Source organism: Struthio camelus, chromosome 19, assembly GCF_040807025.1.
Source record: "Struthio camelus isolate bStrCam1 chromosome 19, bStrCam1.hap1, whole genome shotgun sequence".
Lineage (NCBI taxonomy): Eukaryota > Metazoa > Chordata > Aves > Struthioniformes > Struthionidae > Struthio > Struthio camelus.
In genome coordinates this window covers 13,856,493-13,877,737 of record NC_090960.1, presented here as the reverse complement: position 1 = coordinate 13,877,737, position 21,245 = coordinate 13,856,493, and the positions used below count along the sequence as shown (strand labels likewise).

Sequence of the window (21,245 nt, the reverse complement as noted above, 5' to 3'; positions counted from 1 at the left end):
CTCTTGTATGTCCAGGCCAACTCCTTGGACCTGTCATGAAATTCCTTTTTAAGGTCTTTTGCCTCTAAGACTATGATAAAGATCATGAAAAAGAACCCCTTTTGTTTTCTCAGCTCCAGTATTTCATTCAGCTAATATACGTGATGTAAGATGAGAAAATATTGGATGGCTGAAGAGGAAAATTCCACATACTTTGAGTTTCTGAGGTTGCTCAAATCATAAAAAAAGATCAAATCTTTGCTGCAGGACAAGCTAGGCAACTGTGGGATGGGAGAGGCAGCTGGGACAACCTCCATGACTTTGAGTCTATGTAGGCACTCAACATATCAAGTAACAGAAACATGGCCTGGAAATTGTCTGTTCACTCTGACACAGCTATAAACCTACAGGTTTTACATGTCACATTGGCTGAGAAATGAAGCCTCTTGGCTGGCTGTTCCATGAGGCAAGGTGTTTTCAGGGGAAATGCCAGTGCTTCATGATGCGTGGTTGGGTGCCGACAACATTCCAGAATTTTTGTCAAAAGAGAACTGTTACACATTGGTGCCTTGAGCTCTTCATCCAAATCCCAGAGTGCTATAAGCAGCCTGTGCTGAATGGTCTCACTCACTAAAGTTCCCGAGCTCCTCTCCCAGATGCTCCTGTGAAAAGTTTACAAAACCCTGCAGATCTCTGAGGAGGGTGGGTTGATTCTGCTGCCTCAGCATCCAAAAGGACAAGCTGAGAATGTGTACTGAAATGCATTGGCTGCTGACACTGCTGTTGTTGCCAACATCTTTTTTATGGCCTATGCAACGCCAGGACATGAAGATTACCCAGAGCTCTTCTCTGCTGGCATGCTTGCTACTGACAGGATTTGCTCAGCAGGGCATATACTGTAGGAATACTCTTTTGCAGTCAAAAAGTTCTTGGAAAAAGTTCTCATTGTAAATGTCAGGCAGCAGCTCTCCAGGGCTCAAACTCTTGTGGCTTTAAAATCAGCTTCTAAGCCTGAGAAGGACCAGGATAATTCCGCATGGCCACAGTAATTTTAGACAGTTTTACTCTATAATATGGCCATAGACAGACTTGCCCACAGACCTCATAATGATGTGCGAGCCTGGATACAGAATAGGGGCTGAACAATTAATGCTCTTGTACCTGGTCTCTGCTCTGGATGAGATGTTCCACTGGATTGACTCAAGTGACTCTAAACAGATGTAATTAAAGCAGAGAACATTCCAAATGGAGATGTGCTTGGATGCTCACACCTGGCTGTGGTAATTACCAGCAGAAGCGAAACCAGTGTAAGTGAGGTTTACAGTGGTTTGAGTCTACTAGTGAGATAATAGAATCAGCTGATTAAAAGTGCCTTGTTCTTTGCTAATTTAGATAAAAATTGCAGCATGGTCTACACTTCAAAAAGTTTTGCCAATTAGGAGAATAAAAAAATATTCTTTTCTTCCCTCTTTCTCTAAAAAGAAACCTCTGCCTCTATAAAAAGTTTAGAAGTTGCATGGGCTTTTACTGGTAGTGCTTAATCCATTCAGAGACCTGTTTCAGTTAAAGGTGCTCCTAAGCTCATACAAGCCCTCTCCTTGCTGCTGAGAGACATGTGTAGATGTTAGCACAGCTATTCCAGGGAACTTTCTCAAGTGTAGATAAACTTCACATATCCATCTCAAAGGAATCAAAACTGAAATGATAGCTTCCCCTGACAAACAAGCTGGTTTAAGCAGGCACCAGACAGACATTTAACAGGCTGTTGCCTCTGAAAGGCGGTGTCAATTTAATGAGAGTCACTGAACCAATCATGGAGAACGTAACTTGACAAAAGGCAGAGCATGTTGTATCATGTGCATGCCTTTGCATCGAGGGACGAGATCAGTGGAGCTGTGAACAACAGGATTTCTGTACCCGGGAACAGGAAAGAATGAAGGCACCAGGTGCTTCACCCACTGGGTTCAGGGTGGGAACTGCTGACACCTGGCTGCATTTGATAAATCTAAAATGTCTCCAGGACTTGCAAACAACCAGTCTCATTTACCTCATCCTCATTGCACGAACAATTTCACTGGGATAATGAGGCTTTAATACTGCTGCCCCTTATTGTTTTATTGGGGTTTATGGGATAACGTACATTTTTAATTTCATCCAGAATAAAATTCCAAACCAATAAGTTTCTCCCTCCTTGTTGTGCATAAATGTTCAAAAATATGTCCTGAGTGGACTCCAAAAAGTTGGAAGCCATGAGAGGACAGAAAGAAAATGCTGGTCAGTTGATTGACAGAGATTTCATTTCTTTAAGCCAGTATCATATTTCTGGGGCTTTGAAAATGATTTTCAAACATGTGGAAGTGGAATTACTGGAGATCATTTATGCTGGACAATATATCTCTCCTCTCCTCTCCTCTCCTTTCCTCCCCTCTCCTCTCCTCTCCTCCCCTCTCCTCTCCTCTCCTCTCCTTTCCTCTCCTCTCCTCTCCTCCCCTCCTTTTTTCCCTTTTGGTAGTTTCTGGAACATTAGTCAGGATTGGTCTCTAATACAAAACTTGCATAAAATCTATGTTTGAGCACTTCATCTGACTTGGCTTTAGGATAAGCTAACTTGTCCCTGAGACAATTTTTTTTTCCCTTTGTGTTGGAGGGATAGCCTAGAACAAGTGCCTCGTACTCTCACATCTCACCTCAACTTATTTGAGATAAGTAAGAGGAAGCCATCACAGTAAGGCACAGCACGATTCCTCTGTTACTGTAATTAGAGAAACAAAGTACTTTTGTGCAATTCTGGGGAGAGAATGTGGAAAAGCCAAGGGATATTTTTCTTCTATATGTTAATATGATTAAAATACATATATGACTGTATGTATGGCCAGCATGGTAATTTCTTTACCTTTCTTAAAGGTGTCCCTCTGCAATTCCAATGTATTTCCTCTTTGGGTTTATCTCTCCTGTTTTAATTGATTTAAAAATTTTCATGTCACCTAGTCATTTGTGATGATTCTTTAGCCAATACTCTCTAGTTTAATATGCCTGAAAATACTAGCTTCCTTTCTGACTGACCTTTCTCACTTAGCTGGAAACAACAATTTCCTGGAGTGCTGCATAGGCCAGAATTAATACGGCTGCTCTTGTTCAGCCACATATTCCCTGCACTCCATCCACCACTGTTTTTCCCATGCATCAAACCGGTAGGGCTGCCAGTGACAGTGCCCGGTAGGGCTGGCACAGGATTTTCCAAAAAGGTGCTGTTTCTGGCCGTCAGAAATCCTCCTAGCTGGCTACACAGGTAGCAAACCTAGATGCGTTTCCTTATGCCAGTGCCCTGCAGTGAGCGCCAGGCAGATAAAGAACCATGGTACCAGAAAACTAACTGCTGGCATGGGAGGGATCCAGTTCTAGCAGGCTCTTATCTGGCCAGGAAACTGCTTCCTAGTGCTCTGGAGAAGTCCTGGACATCTTCAGCCCCTTGCTCTGGAAGGAAAAGAAGTCATAGTACTGCTTCCTCAGTCAATAGTTCGCAGAGGGGAGTGCCTGCCCATTGAACCAGCAGCATGGAGCTCCCTTTCCCAAGTGTGCAAGGGGCACATTCCCCAGGGAGGCACAATCTCTGGCAAGAGGGATAGGTGATCTCTTCCTTTGTCGTAAGAATCATTTAGATGAGTCCTCTGGAGTGCAACGTACTAGGCAAGAGAAATTAGGCTTATTATGTAGCAGTGAGGTAGATAGTTTGCCTGAGCAAATCTGGAGTCAATGAGAGACTGGCACCTTCAGAATTTCTCATAAGACAGAGATGTCTGTCCTTCACTGGTTATAGAGATGTCTGAATGAAACAGAGAGACAAGATGCCTGATCACTGGATGGCTAAAGTAAAGTGAGGTGGATCTGACCTTACCCTTGCTGAGCTCTGTCTCCTCATCTTTGACAAGGAGATAGCAAGTAATACTTATACTGGGTATGCCTTGATAATTCAATTTAGATGTTCACGAGCAGACACTGTCCTTCAATGTTTGTCAGTACTAACTTTGGGAAAACAAGTGATCTTTAGCTGTCTGACAAGCCTGAAGATACCAAGATTTTTAAGTGAAACACATATTAAAAAAAAAAGTCTTTTGTTTGACTCATATAAAAATATTATGTTTGCTAATGACTATTTCATAATACATATTTTTAACTATTAAAGGGAGCACATTTAAAAATAAGGAGTTTTAAATATGAAAGATCAAAACTCGAAAACTTGAAAAGAGAAGCATTTACATTTTTTCCCAAATTTTTATGTTGTCTTTAGCTCCTTCATGTGGAATAGGAAAACGATATTGTTGGCATTTTACAGTGGAAGGCTTTGGAGCTGGGTGCCTAATTGCCTCTGGCTTTGGAGAAGCCCAGCTATCAGAATGTGGTTCTAGAGGTTCTGAGTATATGTAAGCCCAGGGGGAGTGCTGTGTACTTAGCACTTATGGATTTGAAACTTAGTTACTGATCTGAATATTTAGTTACTTAAATAAATGGTGGTTTGGCATTTATCAGCTCCTTTGCCTAACTACTACCCTAAGCCTAACCGCTAACCTTAAGCCCTGCTCTTCTGCCTTCCGCTCCTCTATTCCCTAAGGTCAAACCCAAATGGCTACCCTGAAGCCTGAATTTCTGCCCCCTTGCCCTCATTCTTACCCTATGTCTGAAACTAATCCCTAGCCCTGATCCATTATCTTGAAGTGGTAGACCAAGCTCTAGCCCTCACTCCTACCCAAACCCAAACTACTAAGCTACAAATCTAGTCATACACCAAACCTTGAGTAGAAAGCTGAAACCTAAACCCTGAACTATCACCCAAAACCTTTCTCTAATTTCACTAAGCACAAAACCCTTCGCTGATGCCTGCAACCTCAGTCCTAAGCTCCTCCCTCAAAGCCCCTAGCTGTCCATCCATCTTGTAAGCCTAGCTCAAAGGCATTTGGCCCCTGGGAGGCAGAAGAAGAGCAAGGCCCTGGGGGTCTTGGGGTGAAAGCACATGGAGATGATAGGACAGGGGAGAGGCAGGCAAGAGGGACTTTGTAAAGGTAATTGACTGAACTATGTCCAGATCTGACTTTGGTCACTGGATAGGTGATATTTCCCTGCAGTGGTGCAGGGATTGCTTTCTAGAGTTGATGCTGTTGAAAACATAAGGAGGTGAATGTCAGGGACCTAGGTTATAAAGACAGACACCAGTGTTACCACTTCAGCCTCTCTGGCTGAGGGCCTTTGGAAGCTTCATGTACCTTCTATAGCCAATGGCCAAAACCCAACTCTCATATTCTTAGATTCAAGTTGATTGCTAGATATCCCATGAATGGGGAAGGAGAAAGCACAGCTAGACAGGGACACTAACTGTCCAGAGGATCAGGAAATCTTGACAGAGTGAGGCTGGTTCTGCTTGCTCAGCATATGCTTGAAGAAATTTAAGACTATTGTGGGCTTGTCACCTTAACACAAACCTATTTTCGTCAGTTTTAGACAAATACCTTGGGCTAAGAAATGGACTGCTGAGGCTAAATATATACTCCCTTCTGCTGTAAAGCAGAAAGATCTACTTAGGAACAGGTTGGACAGGTAAGGGTAGCCCCTCTTTAACTGCTCAACAAAATTTGCCAGACCCCATGGGTCAGACTGCTAAGATGCCACTTTAATAGGGTGTTGCCAAGAGCAGTGATTATGTTGCTTCCTGTGAGTGTCATAATATTCAGTGTGAGTAAGATGAACATTGCAGGAGTGAATAGAACTGAGGTTTATGTTAAAATCTGACATGCATTTCCAGATAATGTCTTTGGAAAGGTGGGAGTTTCAGTTAGCATTAATTAGTTGTTTTTTAATGTTTCAGTGAGATACGTCCATATCCTTAACATGGAGCTTGAGTTTTTTTCCGTGAGCATCTATGCACAACATGTAAAGCAAATAAATGAATCACAGGCTGGAAGAGATTCTGACCAATCCCCTGGATCACGACAGAAGCAGCAATTACTGCTGTTCCTGGAAGACACTTGTCTAATCCATTCTCAGTGACGTCAAGAGATGGAGATCTCCCACATTCTGAAGGGAAAGTATGTAACCCAGGTAATCCCAGGCATTACAAATCAATTACAAATAAAACAGCAGTTATCCAAGGGATGTACTTTTTATGTTATTTCAGCTGAGAAATGAAAATCAATCATCACCTCAAAATGGGGAAGTTTTAAAGCTGCAGTATTACAATGCTATGATTTTAAGAGTTTCTCAGTATCTGACAGTATCACCAAAGCTGCTTAAGGGCACAGACAGTTTGCCACTGAGATCTGGGTGCAGGGACATGCTTACACTTGGGAATGAGGGTTCTAACTCTCACTAGGAAAGACAGCTCATTGGAGGAGAAGAATCATGTGCATGGCACACTGAACAGTGAGGGTGTCAGGCTCCAATCCAGAAAAACACTCATCTCTGTTCTGCGAAACATTTAAGCATATGAACACTTCAGAGCAAATAAAATATATTTGCCTAGAAGTTAACAATGTTTTTAAGTCCCTTGTTGAAGTGCTAAGGAATGGGCTGACATTTTTATGTGTTACATTCTTACTGCATTTCTTCTTCTGAAAAATCTTCCACATGGGGATATGTTGTGGACAGTCCAAAGGCTTTTAAGTCACTTCACTTTGTGTTAACTTAGCTGGCTAAACTGAGAATGTAGCTTTTATATAGATTAAGGGAGAAAGGTCTGTTCCTCATGCCCAGCTACCTTTAAAGAATCTATTCTAATACTTAAGTTATTTCCCTAAATTAGACAGCGTAAATACCGGAATGTACCCAGAAAACGTCCGTGGAAACATAACATGAAACTGGTGTCTCAGTTAGAGATTACCTTATGAGTATCATTTATGTGATAATCACACCAAAACTGAAGAGACTTCTATGTGAGTGTTCACCGTCAGTAACAGTGATGGCTGAGGCATTAGGGAAAACGTGGCAGAATAACACAATACATAAAACATCAAAAAAGAATAGATACTAACTAGTGTGAACAAGGCAGTGAGTAACATGTTGAGACATGAGATGTGCACCATAGATTGGTGAATGGCACAGGTTAGGATGGGGTCAGGACACATACACCGTGAAACAGATCACAGCACTGTCAGAGGCAGGTACATGTCATGCTTCTACAGAAATGGATATTCTCAACCATTTCAGCAGATTTCTGTTGGTCTTGGTTTGTAATCTGGTTTCAGTTACATCTGTGGATGGTGAGATATTGTCCTTCCACACACCGAGGTGAACTCAGCTGTTCTGCGACAGCCAGACCGGCTCATCTCAACTCCAACAGAAAGAAAACGGATTCTCAGATGTCTCTATCAGAACTAGACATGATGCAGACTTGTAGGAGGCAGCACAGCAAGGAGGTCAGTAAGCAAATAACCACAACTGCTCTCACAGTAATGAAGTGATTCTTTCTCTATACTCTTCCTTGATGGGAAGTGACAGCAAAGACAGTCATTGCCAGAGATGCCAGCTTGGGCAGTACAATGACAGAGAGAAGATTATGCTGCAGCTTTAGCATCCTGCCCACTGCAGTTTACAAGCAAATGAAACACAACGGAAATGAAATGAGCTGACACCTACTTAGTCTCTTCAGAGAAGAATATTTACTTGGGTTTGTCTTGACTGCAGACTCATAGGATGGTGGGAGGTGAGAGAGGTTCTGGAAGGACCGGGAGAAGGACAGATCATAGGGTTCGGTGGCAGAAGTAAGGATGTTGTTCATCCGTGGCTTGTCTGAAAAAAAGAGAAAAAGACATGTCCATAAAGTATACCAAAACCAGGCGAGAAAGGTGAGAGATTCCCACTACCCTGGCTAGGGAGAAGAGCTCTATCTGGGCCAGCCTTACAATGTGTTCTTAGACTTAATTCAAACTGGCACTGGCGGATCAGTGAAAAATGGAACCTGTGGCTTTGTTTCCCTTAGTGATCGCAGCAATTACGGATAAAGGCAAACTGCTGCCTCGAAAGCCCAACAACCTACCAGACTTTCTCTCAGTGGGAGGGTGGGCCTGGCAAACTGAGTCACCTCACTTATTGTGGAGAGATACATCACTATGTCATGGCCTGACTCCCCTAGAGGCCTGACGTGGCCAGCTCAGATAACATCACTTACCTTTAGTTAGGTGAGTTGTGCCTTCCCTGCGCTCAGAGCTATGGGTAAGCATTTATGAGGGTATTTCAAATGAGACTAATACTCAAACTGTTCTTTCATCATGTTAGATCTCTGCTTAGTGCTCTGAACCTGGAAGATCCTGAGCAAAGCCTGGTCCATGGCCTCAAGGGCCTGGTGGGTTCTACAGCCAGCCAGGGATCCGCTGCACACTTGAAAGTGTGATGTGGAGCAGTGGGGAGGTCATGTCTGGGTGCAGTTAGAAGATGAGGCAAGTTTTGGAGTGATTTCTGAGACAGGGAATTAGGGGCAGTCCATATGGGGTGGAGGATGACCCCTCCCTAGTTATTTTTACTTTGTTGGTCACAGAGGGAGTCCCAGGCCAGTGCCCAAAACGCTGTGTCTGGAAGCAAATGCTGAGGGCACTGTCAATAAAGACTAGCACTGGGCCTGGATGTTAAAAGTCAAGTCCAGGCAATCTGCAGAGTTTGTTTGGCATGGAAATCACACCCTTTTGCCACAAGTTGAATGGAAATGGTCTTTCATCAGCTCAGCTAAGTGACAGGGGGCCTGTTGAATTATAACATTTATATTTCCCAGGTGTTCATATATTAAAATAGGCAGAGGTAAGAGTATTAAAAATAGCAGCAGCTGCAATTGTTGAAAGTAAAGCTAGAAAAGACTACAGGAAGTATGAAGGGGCTCTATGAGGGCTTTCAGCAGTGATGGGATTGCATTAACTGAGTCAAAAGACCAAGGAGGTAGCCACTTCAAGTGTGGTCTGACAATGAAATCAGAGGACAAAATGCTCTGATACAGCTGAGAAGCATTTTTAGATTTGTTTTGACCATTCCCAGTGTTGCAGGCTACCGGGAAGGGGTGTTATTGGGATGACATAGGGATGCACCTTAGCCAAACCCTACAACGCACCTCCATGCTAAGGAGTTCCCCTACCCTTTGGTCAGTGTTTGTTCACAGTTACCCATGCAAGGCAGAAAGGCAGGGAGGAGGGCCTGTATGCCCACTCTGCATGCAGCAGTTTAGGCCCTTGCAATAGTACCTGGCTCCATTATTGGGACATAGGGTCATCCCGGATATGATAGAGCTCTCATGCATACTTCCTTAAGGGACTCTGCTGAGCTTCCCTGGTGTCTATACGATCTGGAAGCTCCCTTGCCCATGGGATTGTCTAGAGCATTACAGGACTGACCTAGCACAAATGGGATGTTAGATTTCTACTGCACAGCTCAGCTTAAGGACTAGGATGAGTAGGGCTGGTGGCCAGTATCAAGAGGAAGTTACTTGACTTTTGGCCAGGAACAACCAGGCCATAAAACTATGAATTGCACAAGAAAACCTCCAGAACACCCAAAAGTCTTGGGTGCACACATTCCTGTTTTGTACCCCTCTGAAGTGTGCTCATGAAGAGCAGTGCAATGTGTGTTCATTATTCATCCAAGTGCCTCAAGCCCCCTTTTACATCCCCTGATCCAGGGAGTGGTGTGGATTCCAGAGCAGCTTCTGCCCAAAAGTTATGGAGCACCAGGGGAGTTTCACCTTGATAAATTTGCTGGCTTTGTGCAAACAGTGTCCAAACATTTGCCATCTTCCCTTTTCTCCCAGCAAAATTTGAAACAAAATCCACTCAAGCAGAGCACAGTTCTTTCCTCAGACCCTTTTATAGACCTGAGGCCCAAATTAGACTGTTCATTTCCTTTATAAGGAACAAAAAATCTTGCAGAAGTTAATCTCCTCCTCCCTGTCCCAAACTCATCAACTCCTGCCTGAAGCCTGATGGAGTCCTGTTTGCATTAGAGAGCAAAACATTTCCTTCCATTCATAGTGCTCACATTTCACAGACTTCCTTGGTGTTCAATTTTGCCTAAAAACGGACCTTGCAGTTGTCACATGTATCTGTATGTGGGGACGCAGAGCTGCCTCCACAACCTTCCTCCCATTGCAGCTTCCTCCTAGATATCTTACACTTTCTATCACCTACCCCTCACATCATTGTACACATGCTTCTCCACCATAGAGAAGCTGAGACAGTCTAGTCTTCCTGCAGAAACCCACTCATTCTTGCCCAAAGCCAGCTTGCTCAGAGCCCTGCCCTGCAGATCTCAGCAGAATCACACCTCCTGTGCTCAATTCAGAGGCCTAAAAGCAGGCATCTAGAGCCATTTTGGGTATTCCAGGGCATCTGAGAAATCCACACAGGGCTGGATAAAATGATAAGGGACCAATTAGAGACCTGAGCCACTCATGTTTGGGTATGTGAATTACGGCCACCATGTTAAACCAAACCAACATTTGTTCCCTTCCTGTCCCTGTTGCCAATTCCATATACTCTGCTGCTCCATGAACTTCCTTATGACATAGCCTCCTGTGGAACAAAATGCACCAACGCACTCTTCCATAGGAACTATGTCTGGATGACTTTGAGTAGAGGATCTGCATTCACTCTCCTTCAGTGCCAGCCTGGCTCCAGCATGGGATGCCCCATTCTGTGTCATCCTGCACTGCTGCCAGCACAGCAAGGGCAGGAGGAAGGAAATGGATCAGTCAAGAAGAGGACCTGCAGCTGCATTGCACTCTTCAAGCGCATGCATACTATCCTCTGGACTCAACAACCACTCAAACCCAGTGTAAACTGCCTGACAGAAAAGGAAAAGCACAGCTCTCTAGCAGAACAGCATTCTGGTCCCAGTTTGAGAAATCATGAGGCACTTTCTTACAGATTTCAGGGATGGTGAAAATTTCCTTTTAACAATGCAATAAACATACTAGTTAATAAATGCTTCTTTCCTATTGCTTATGCATGTCTCCACACTGCTGAAATAAGGTTATTAAATGGTAAAAAGAACATAACCCCAAGTGAGTATATAGCTAATGTGTCATCTCTCTGAGAACATTATTTTCTTACTGATGACTTCAATCCATGTCTAATAGACTGACCGTAGGATTAGGAAGAGCATCGTATTCATCAGGGTGCTGGAAACAATTGATTAGATATTATCCAGTAAACAGAGACTATATCAGCACTGAAACTATGTCCATGCTCCTATTTGTGCTTGTGTGGCAAGGACCCTGGGGTAACATCTCTTTGCAAATTTCTCAGTCAGAACCTGTATCTAATCTCCATTTCGCATGGAGGCTTGGATGAGCTGAAATAAGACTAGTTGTATGTATGGAATTTGTGTTCAGTGCCAGAGCAGGAGCATTAATTGACTGCTTGCATGAGGTGTGTGAAATTAAGTGCCACACATTTATCTGATGGGCTTGTGCAGAATTAGTACATCTTTTTACTGCTTTTTCCATCTAGTCAGTCAGGAACAGACTATAATGATTCTGGTAAATGAGAGGTCACCTTGAAAGCCACTACCCATCATTCAGCAAAATAAGGGATAAACTGAAATGACTAAAGATAATTTCAGATGGCTTTGCATAATGTAGTTTGAGGGCAAGATCAGAGAACTCAGAGGCTCTGTTAAGGAGAAGTATCTTGTGAAATTTATTTTCTGTGACCAGTTAAGCAGAAGTTTCTTTGTGGTTCTTTACTCCAGCAACAAGTCAGATGTTTCCCTGGTCTCACTCTTGTTAATGGTGTTTATTGGCTCCTGTGGCAGAGGTGGGACATAATGGTACAGATTTCCTATTCACCACAACACATCTGAGATAGCACACTGCTCCATGCTCCAGCATTCCCATTCATTATAGTTCAGCTCTACATTCTAGGCAATGATGGACGCCCACTGAAAAAATGGACAAAATCCCATTACTGGGGGCTACCTTTAAAAGTCAATGTTTATCCACATTTGCCTCACCTCCATCCTGCAGCCATGCCCCATTTTATCCATCTCTAATGCATCATGCTTCCTGGCCACAATGTGCAAAGGTGTTTGCAGAGGAACAAGGAGGAAATGAAACTTACCACATTGCATAGGATAAACAACGGAGATGGGAACATCATCCATACATCATTTGGTTGAAGGATAATTTTTCTAAATTCTCTTTGCTATAGCCTCAAAGTAGCGACATCTTTCTACAACCAATGCAACATCTCAAAATTCTGGCAGAGTCTCTCTGGTTAATTCAACAGCAGAGGGCTCAGCTTTGCAACATTTCTTAATTTCACTGATGCACTGAGCATCAGTGGTTTCACAGTGCTCATGCTAGGGTGCTGCATTGTTCCAGCCACTGGAACAAGGCTAGTGGCACAGCATAGCATTGCCAAACACACAAGGCTGCACAACACTGGCATCATAATCACACAATCACAGAATCGTTTAGGTTGGAAGGGACCTCTGGAGATCATCTAGTCCAACCGCCCTGCACAAGCAGGGTCCTCTAGAGCACACTGCACAGGATCACATCCAGACGGGTTTTGAATATCTCCAGCGAAGGAGACTCCACCACCTCTCTGGGCAAACTGTTCCAATGCTCTGTCACCCTCACAGACAAGAAGTTTTTTCTCAGGTTCAGATGGAACTTCTTGTGGTTCAGTTTGTGCCCGTTGCCTCTTGTCCTGTTGCTGGGCACCACGGAGAAGAGACTGGCCTCATCCTCTTGACACTCCCCCTTCACATACTTGTACACATTGATGAGATCCCCTCTCAGTCTTCTCTTCTCCAGGCTGAACAGGCCCAGCTCTCGCAGCCTTTCTTCCTAGGAGAGATGCTCCAGTCCCCTCATCATCTTTATAGCCCTCCGCTGGGCTCTCTCCAGGAGTGCCATGTCTCTCTTGTCCTGGGGAGCCCAGAACTGGACACAGGACTCCAGGTGAGGCCTCCCCAGGGCTGAGGAGAGGGGCAGCATCACCTCCCTCCACCTGCTGGCAACACTCTGCCTAATGCACCCCAGCATACCATTGGCCTTCTTGGCCACAAGGGCACATTGCTGGCTCCTGCTGAACTTGTAGTCCACCAGCACTCCCAGGTCCTTCTCGGCAGAGCTGCTTTCCAGCAGGTCAACCCCCAGCCTGTACTGCTGCATGGGGTTATTCCTCCCGAGGTGCAGGACCTTGCACTTGCCTTGGTTGAACTTCACGAGGTTCCTCTCCTCTCCGCCCAGCTCTCCAGCCTGCCGAGGTCCCTCTGGATGGCAGCACAGTCTTCTGGTGTGTCAGCCTCTCCCCCCAGTTCAGTATCATCAGCAAACTTGCTGAGGGTGCCCTCTGTCCCTTACTCCAGGCCATGGAGGAATACATTGAACACAACTGGAGCCAGGACTGACCCCTGGGGGACTCCACTAGCTACAGGCCTCCAACTAGACTCTGTGCCATTCACCACAACCCTCGGAGCTCGGCCAGCCAGCCAGTTCTCAGTCCACTATACACTGTCCACTCACCTAGCCCACACTTCCTGAGCTTCCCTAGGAGGATGTGATGGGAGACAGCGTCCAAAGCCTTGCTGAAGTCCAGGAAGACAACATCCACTGCTCTGCCCTCATCTGTCCATCCAGTCATCCTGTCATAAAAGGCTATCAGGTAGGTCCAGCATGATTTCCCTTTGGTGAATCCATGCTGACTACTCCTGGTCACCTTCTTGTCCTCCAGATGCTTAGTGATGACCTCCACGATGAGCTGTTCCTTCACCTTTCCCGGGATGGAGGGGAGGCTGACAGGCCTGTAGTTTCCTGGCTCCTCCTTCTTGCCCTTTTGGAAGACTGGCGTGACATTGCCTTTCTTCCAGGCCTCAGGCACCTCTCCTGATCTCCAGGACTTTGCCAAGATGATGGAGAGTGGCCTAGCAATAACATCCGCCAGCTCCCTCATCACTCGTGGGTGCATCCCATCGGGGCCCATGGATTTGTGGATGTCAAGTTTGGACAAATGATCTCCAGCCCGATCCTCCTCGACCAAAGGAAATTTTCCTTTCTCCAGCCTTCCTCCCTTGTCTCCAAGGTCTGGAATTCCTGAGGACTGGCCTTAGCAGTGAAGACGGAAGCAAAGAAAGCATTCAGCAGCTCTGCCTTCTCTGTACCCTTTGTCACCAGGGCACCCGCCCCATTCAGCAGCGGGCCCACATTTTCCCTAGTCTTCCTTTTGCTAGTGATGTACTTGAAGAAGCCCTTCTTGTTGTCCTTGACATCCCTTGCCAGGTGTAATTCCGAATGGGCCTTAGCCTTCCTCGTCGCATCCGTGATGCGACCTCGAGAAGGGAACAGACATCTCTGTGGAGAAAGGCTCATACTCCACAATTCTAATCTCTCTTTCTGGACATTCCCCAAAAAAGAACCATGCATGTCTTTTAATCCATGGGCCAGATTTACTGAGCCAGTCCAAACCCTGCTGCATTTCCATGAGAACCAGCGGGGTCATGAGGTAGGCAAAGAATTGATCCCCTCCACAATTTGGGCTAGGCTTTTCATGAAGATGAGAAGATGATGGTCTTGGAACAGACAGGACACTAACCTAAGGAACCAGGAGCAGTCCCTGTGCTGCTAGACTGGCAGGGGAATTTTTCTTGCCCCACCTTGTCAGGGGCCATGGCCCTGGCTTGGTATGTCATCACATAAATGCTAGGAAGCTGCAGTACTTTCTTTCCATGCACTGCAAACTGTATCCACTGAGTGGAGATCCTCAATTCATGTGTGCAATCATTTTGTAATCTATAAAGCAGAGAAAGTCACTCTTAGCTGATGGTGAGCCTCATTCCACTGGCAATGTTTTGCAGCCTTTCTGCTGCCACAGGGCTGAGAAGCAGTCTCAAGACTTTTAAAGCTAGAGATCTGTGTAATGGAGACCAAACCTAAATTCTGCATGAAGTATCTTGCACTGTCCCTGTTCTTTGAAGACAGTTTCTGTTTCAAAGTGTGGTTCAAAGTGTCCACGTGCAAAGAGAGGAAGAGATGATACTCAAGACAAAATAGCGAATTTATGGCAAAGTTTTAAACAAAGCTCAAGTGGCAAAAGGGATGTGCTCCATATTTGCATTTGAGTCTGCACATATGTCGTGTGAATTTTACAAGACTTCTCAACAGATGCCTTTTAAAACATTCACCCAGAGAAAGCAAATAATGTCACCTAGGAGAAGCTGATACAACCAAGCCTTCTGCTGCTCAGCTTCAGCTCATTCAAAGCACACATTGCTCCCCAGCACTGCCTTCTGCTCAGCCATTTGAAGCCTCAGACACAACAATCTTCTCCAATTCTGATACAAGCTCTTGCAAAAGAATACATTCCTCAGAAAAATATGGTAGGAGCTGATGATGTTTGGTAGCCTATTGTGCCAAGTCTTTACATCTCCTCAGTCATCCTAGAAATGACCTACTATAACAGGCACAGAATTAACGTTTTCAGACTAGAATTAAAATTTACAAAGGACATCTTCAGCTTTTTCAGGGGGTATATTTATGTTTTCATACTTCTTACGTTACAAAAAGAGTCTTTTGCATTTCTTATGAAGAATCTCAGAGAGAGATTCATACATCAGATCCTCTGTGGAGTAAATGAGCAGCTTTCCAGTGAAGAGCATCTCTCATTTACACAATCTGGAGATGTGGGACTTAAAATCCAGTTAATGAAAAAGAAAATCTCTTGGGTATCAGGATGGCTCTAGGATTAGCTAATTCATGGCTCATTGCTGAGAATTGAACCACAATCTGAAAGGGTAAGAGGCAACGATGAACTATATCACCACACTGCAAATGATGTCCTCATATGCTACCATACAGCCACACAGTGCAATAATATACCTGAATCATACCGCTCAGGGTCCACTGACAGGTAGATGTTTCTGAATACACGCAGTGTTTAGCAGGGCATGGCATAGTTACATACTACAACACAGAATGAAATAATGTTGCAAATGAAAATCAGAAGGTAGCTTTCAAAAAGTAGGATTGCACTGAATAATCATAGGAAAAGATATATTCACATTTTCTCAGGTTGTCTGCTTTTTCATAGGGATACAGAAAACAACATATGAGTCTGGAATCAGAGCAGCCAGCATGTAGAACTGTGCAGAGCTGGGGTCAGGATTCATTGTTGCCAATTTTGAGACTATGTAACTGAAAAATGTCAATCTGTTAACTCCTTCGAACTCTGAGAGTGCCTCACGCTCAAAGCTTGAACTCCAGGGAGAAGTTCTTGACTCAAAAACACAAATACATTGGTCCTGACAGCAGGTTAGGTAGGTGAATAATTTCATAGTTGCTTCAGTTGCTGAGAGACACAACTGATGTGTCTCAGGTCCAGTGGGCCATGTAGAATTCTTCCCTTTTGGGACTATGTGAGGCTCAAGTCTCCAAGGTAGGCTGCAGGTGCTGAAGGGAACTTCAAAATATTATGGGAAGAAAGTCTTCCTTCTGGGTAAATCATAGGCAGTTTCACATTAATAGCACTTCTAACAATGCAAATGGAAAAGAAACATTTGTCTCATAGCCCATTTTTTATGATGCTGTGATTTGATCTCCAGAAATTTTGATCTTTCTCACCACTCACATTCATTTAGGATACATATGCTGCTTCTCCTTGTTTATGGTTCAAGGTCCTCTACTTCCATAAAAGCAATCTCAGGCCAGCATCAGAGCTATTCTGCCTATACTGACCCTTTACTTAACATATGTATTATTGCAGAGAGAAAGTTCCTCAGGTTTCTCCAAAAGAAGTCAAGGTAAGAATGGAGGCACAGTTACATAACAAAGATTCAGTCCATGAACTCCCAGTGCTTTATTCCTGATGATCATTTGCTGGCTGGAACATGGGTTAGGCTTGCATGACAATATTCTTCTGCAAAGGAAGGACTCCATGCTCAGCAGATGGTTTTCACAGAGAGTTGGGACCCTGTTTTAACTCCTCTAATGTACAGATTATGAAAAAAAAGATTTTTTTTTTTTTTTTATCTAAAGCCACAAAGTAATTAGTCTTTAAGGAAGAAAATAGTTGCTGTAACGCTGAATCCTCTGAAGAAAATTGCCATTCAAGTCTTCTGTCTGCTTTCAGGTAGAGGGTTGCTCACTGCAACTGGAGCTGTGGTACAATGAAGTCCTTCCCTGGGCACTTCACTTTGCAAAGCTGGTGTACACAGCAGCTGAATCATGGATTACCACTGGTACCCGCATCACAAATGGCAACTTATATGGATCAAAAAGCTGGCAGTGTATTGTCCAGTCCTCCCAGATTACCTGGTTCATTTCTCTTCCCACTGTCATTAATGCCCTGCTGCTTGGCAAAAAGAACAGTGTGCATAATGTGTCTGTTCTGTAGGTTATATTCTGGAGCTCTGATTATCTTTTAATTTTCTCTTATATATTTCTACTGGGGATAAATCTAATTTAAACAGTCCTTAATTGTTCTGATTTTGTAAACAATGTCTTAAACACAATAGATACAAAACTCTCAACAAATTGCTGGAGGAGATGTGACAGTATAGGGAATCATTTCCATATCTTCTGGGATTGTCCCAAATTGAAGCTTCTGGTCTGATGTTAGAAAATTGATGCAAGAGTTATTTTGGCAATGTATTTCCCCAAAGCCCTATTACTGTGTAGGAAGGAAGATGTTGTGAATTTCTGAAAGAAAGAAAGAAGGAGGGAAGAAAGGAAAGGAAAAGAAAGAGAAAGAAAGAGAAAGAGAAAGAGAAAGATTGAAAGAGAAAGAAAGGAAGGAGGGAGAGATGGAGGGAGGAGGGGAGGAAGGAAGGAAGGAGGGAATGTAGGAAGAAGGAATGAGAGGAAGAGAGCTAAAAAAAGATACACACGTACTTAGGAATTTGTTTAACGGTCACATGGCTACAGCAATAAAATTAAACTTGCCTCCATCAGAGCAAACTCAGATATCATCTGTGGAAAGATACTTGACCAAATTAAAACCTTGAAGTGAAGCCATTCGCCGCTTGTAGTGGTTTATCCAGTACTTTCAGAGATAATTAAAAAATGCAATGAACTGGTAAAAAAATTATGATATGAACTTCCTACTAACTACATTATTTACCAATTTGCTTGTTTATTTATGCAGATATAAAAAAAAAATGTTTATACAAGACTCTTGGTGGTTTAACATAATTAAATATGCACTAACTATAATGAGATTAAAGTTAAGCAGGAATAAAAAATAAAATAATAAGCTTTACAGAGACTGAGCCCAGGCAGACTGTTTCTGTTATAGGTAATGCTATGCTGCCCCAGTCCTTCTCCGTACCCTTATCTTCATATTTTTCTTATTTTATTTTTGCATAATAAAATGGTTTTATGAGCTTATTTTGCATAAGGTTTGAATAGCTAATAAGATAAATTAATGTATCAAAAGATATACCTTCATTTCATGTGCAAAATTTGGCTATACACAGAAATAAATACTTTAGTATTCACCTTTACCTTTTACATGCAAAATCACTACATCTTTCCAAAATACAGGTATAGAGTTCTTCATTTAGAATTAAAAATCTGCAGCTGATGTAAAACTAACGTCTAGAGCTAATGAAACCAACATCAAACTTATGATTTCAGTGGAACTGAGGTCTGAAGTACATCAGTGAAAGCAGCATTTAGAATGAGGTTTCCAAAGGAGTGCAGGTATCTTTATAACGGGGCATTAAGTGTACTCAAAGTGAATTAGGTGCATAAAGGGTCCTACACCGGAAGAAAACTAACCTTCTTTTCGATGTGGGAGACCCACAGCAATTCTAGCTAGTTCAGAGGCCTCAACAACAGCAGAAATGAGATCTTGGTACTGCAGACCATGGTTTGACAGACCCACTTGTTTGTGGTCACGCGATCTTCACTGGAAATTGTCTTCCCCAGCATATCACATTTTCCAAACACAGAAAACCCTTCCTGATAGATAGGCAGAGGGGAAAGGGACATTTTCTTCTAACTGTTAGCTGTGTTACAAACAACATTACACTAATTAAATGATGGCAGCCTGACAGAGTAGATTATATACAGTCTCGTCATTAATTAGTAGGCATTCCTTCCTGCATCAGAAGAATTCAGTGTAACCGTATCACTAATCCTGTAGATGCACAGCCTGCTCCGATGGGGTGGGTCCCTCAACTGAACAAGGATGAAGTTGCCAAGCATGTGGGATACAGCAGGTTATTCCTAGAAAGCTGTTTAGCAGAGTAGCTGCTTCACTGCAACAGCACATCTGGATCACTCCTTCACACTAAGATCCTATTGCTCTTTGTAGTCTAATAGCATCTCTGATCCTGGAGATGCCCTGACCAAAGAATCTCCAAGAGATTACTAAATCCACAGTGACCCCAAACAGACTGAACAATGCCTGGGAAGAGATGTTCTGGCTCACCATCCAAGCAGATGGGCACTGTGTTTCCCAAGAGCTTTGAAGAAAGAGATAAGCTGGTGCATTTTGCTCTATCTTTGTAAAGGAGTAGCCACTACAGAAAAGGGAAAGTGGAGCTTGAGGGACTTGGCCTTCATCATTCCTTGTAAATGAGGAGGCCCCTTGCAGAGCCCTGGGTCCAATTTCTGACATGGCTGGGTTGTAGAGAGCCTCCCCAGCTCAGTCCCAAGATTATGCAAGTCTGCAGACTCTGGTATTTTAACGGGAGTTATAGGAGAAGGTAAGGAACCTGTGGAGTTTCTAGGGTGGTGGAAGATGGGACAGAGGTCATCAGCCCCGAGCATCTGAACACTCATTCTGACAGGTATGCCACAGTTTGCAACAACTCATGCTTTCTTTCATGTGTACTGTGTAAAGTGTATCCCTGATGGGTGAGGCAGTCTTTTGGGGATGTTGTGGGGAGCTTTTCCATTCATGGGAGGAATTTTATGACTTTTCTGGATAAAGTTACACTCTGTGTTAGCAATTTTTTTTTTTTTTTTTTTGTAGTGGCATGTCATTTGCATCCACTGTTGTGCTTGTTTTGTCACGGTAACTTGAGAACATTTTTTTGATTATTTCGCTTCAGTTTAGAGTGACCATCAGTCACACGCAATGCAGAGCTTGTCTGAGCATCGCACAGTTTTCTTTCCCTTCTCCTGCTCTTTGCAGATGGTGCCATTATGTGCTGGGTGCCTAGAGGTTGGGTAGGAAACAGAACTCACAAACTGTTTAGGAAGAAAGAGATGAGTAATGTCCACCTACGAATTGCAGAATCATACAGAAAATATATACCATGTCCTATCCAGGAAGGGAATTAAATTATATCTGTGGCTTTGTTAACGTATCTCAGAATTTCAGCAATAAATTATGAATACCAAATGCTCCCTTGATTTCTTATTGGAAAGGTCCAAACATTTTTAGCACACCAAGTAATGGATGACCAGCAACAGCACACGTGAATATCATGAATGTAAGTGTCCATGACCACCTGCATAACTTATGATCAAAATGTAACTCCTAATCATACAGCTATTTGGAGTCAGACCATTCAATCTGCTTTGCATAAGCAAACTATTAAGATACAGAGTAGACATGAGAATAGAGGGCGAAAAACTGGAACTCACTAATCTAAAATCATGAATATGTCTGCTTTGATTTTGTCTCTCAAGTACATAAAAAAGGAAAGCATCTGTCAGGTCCAGAGAGAAGTTTAACTGTTTTGGAATATGTTGTTATTTTGAGTTATTGAATGTAACAAGGACCGTGGCAATGGACATAATATAAAAACTTTTGGGCAGAGACACAGGTAAACTGGATTCGTCTGGCCCTCCTGGGCAGGCCTGGGATCCCAAAGAGAAGATAATACAATGCCAGCCCGATCACTGTATCTCAGGTTTTCTTCTCTTATCATTTGTATTAAAAAAGTCAAAATGCAAACAAAAGTAAGTATTCTAAGCAGTGTTCGAGGCTATCAATTCATGTTCAATACTCCCAGGCTACTACCAGGTTTAAAGCTGCCATTTCTTCTCCTGTGCTTTTTGGGAGGTGGAAAAAAACATATAGTCTTACAACTGAAAGATACTTGAGGGTCAAAGAGCAGCCTGACCCATCTTGTAGGAAGGGGAAAAATCAAAGATTTGAGGTGACCTTTCCAACAGCAATTGTTCTCCCATCCTCTTTTACAACAAAGAATTGTGTAAGTTTCTATGCAACATACAGCTTTCACAATAAATTAATTCCAGACTATTTATCAAATGCCATAACAAAAAGAATATTAAATACAGAGATTCAGAGCTACAGGAAGTGTGAACCAACATACTATGATGA

At 43.3% G+C, this 21,245-nt stretch overlaps 1 protein-coding gene across 1 annotated transcript in view; it reads right to left on the bottom strand.

Moving 5' to 3' along the window:
* Positions 1–21,245, bottom strand: part of SHISA6 (shisa family member 6) — a 288,148-nt gene that overhangs the window by 7,794 nt on the left and 259,109 nt on the right. The window contains exon 5 of the mRNA XM_068913835.1: positions 7,603–7,755. Within this exon, the coding sequence (XP_068769936.1) occupies positions 7,603–7,755 (153 nt within the window). The remainder of the gene's footprint in view (positions 1–7,602; positions 7,756–21,245) is intronic.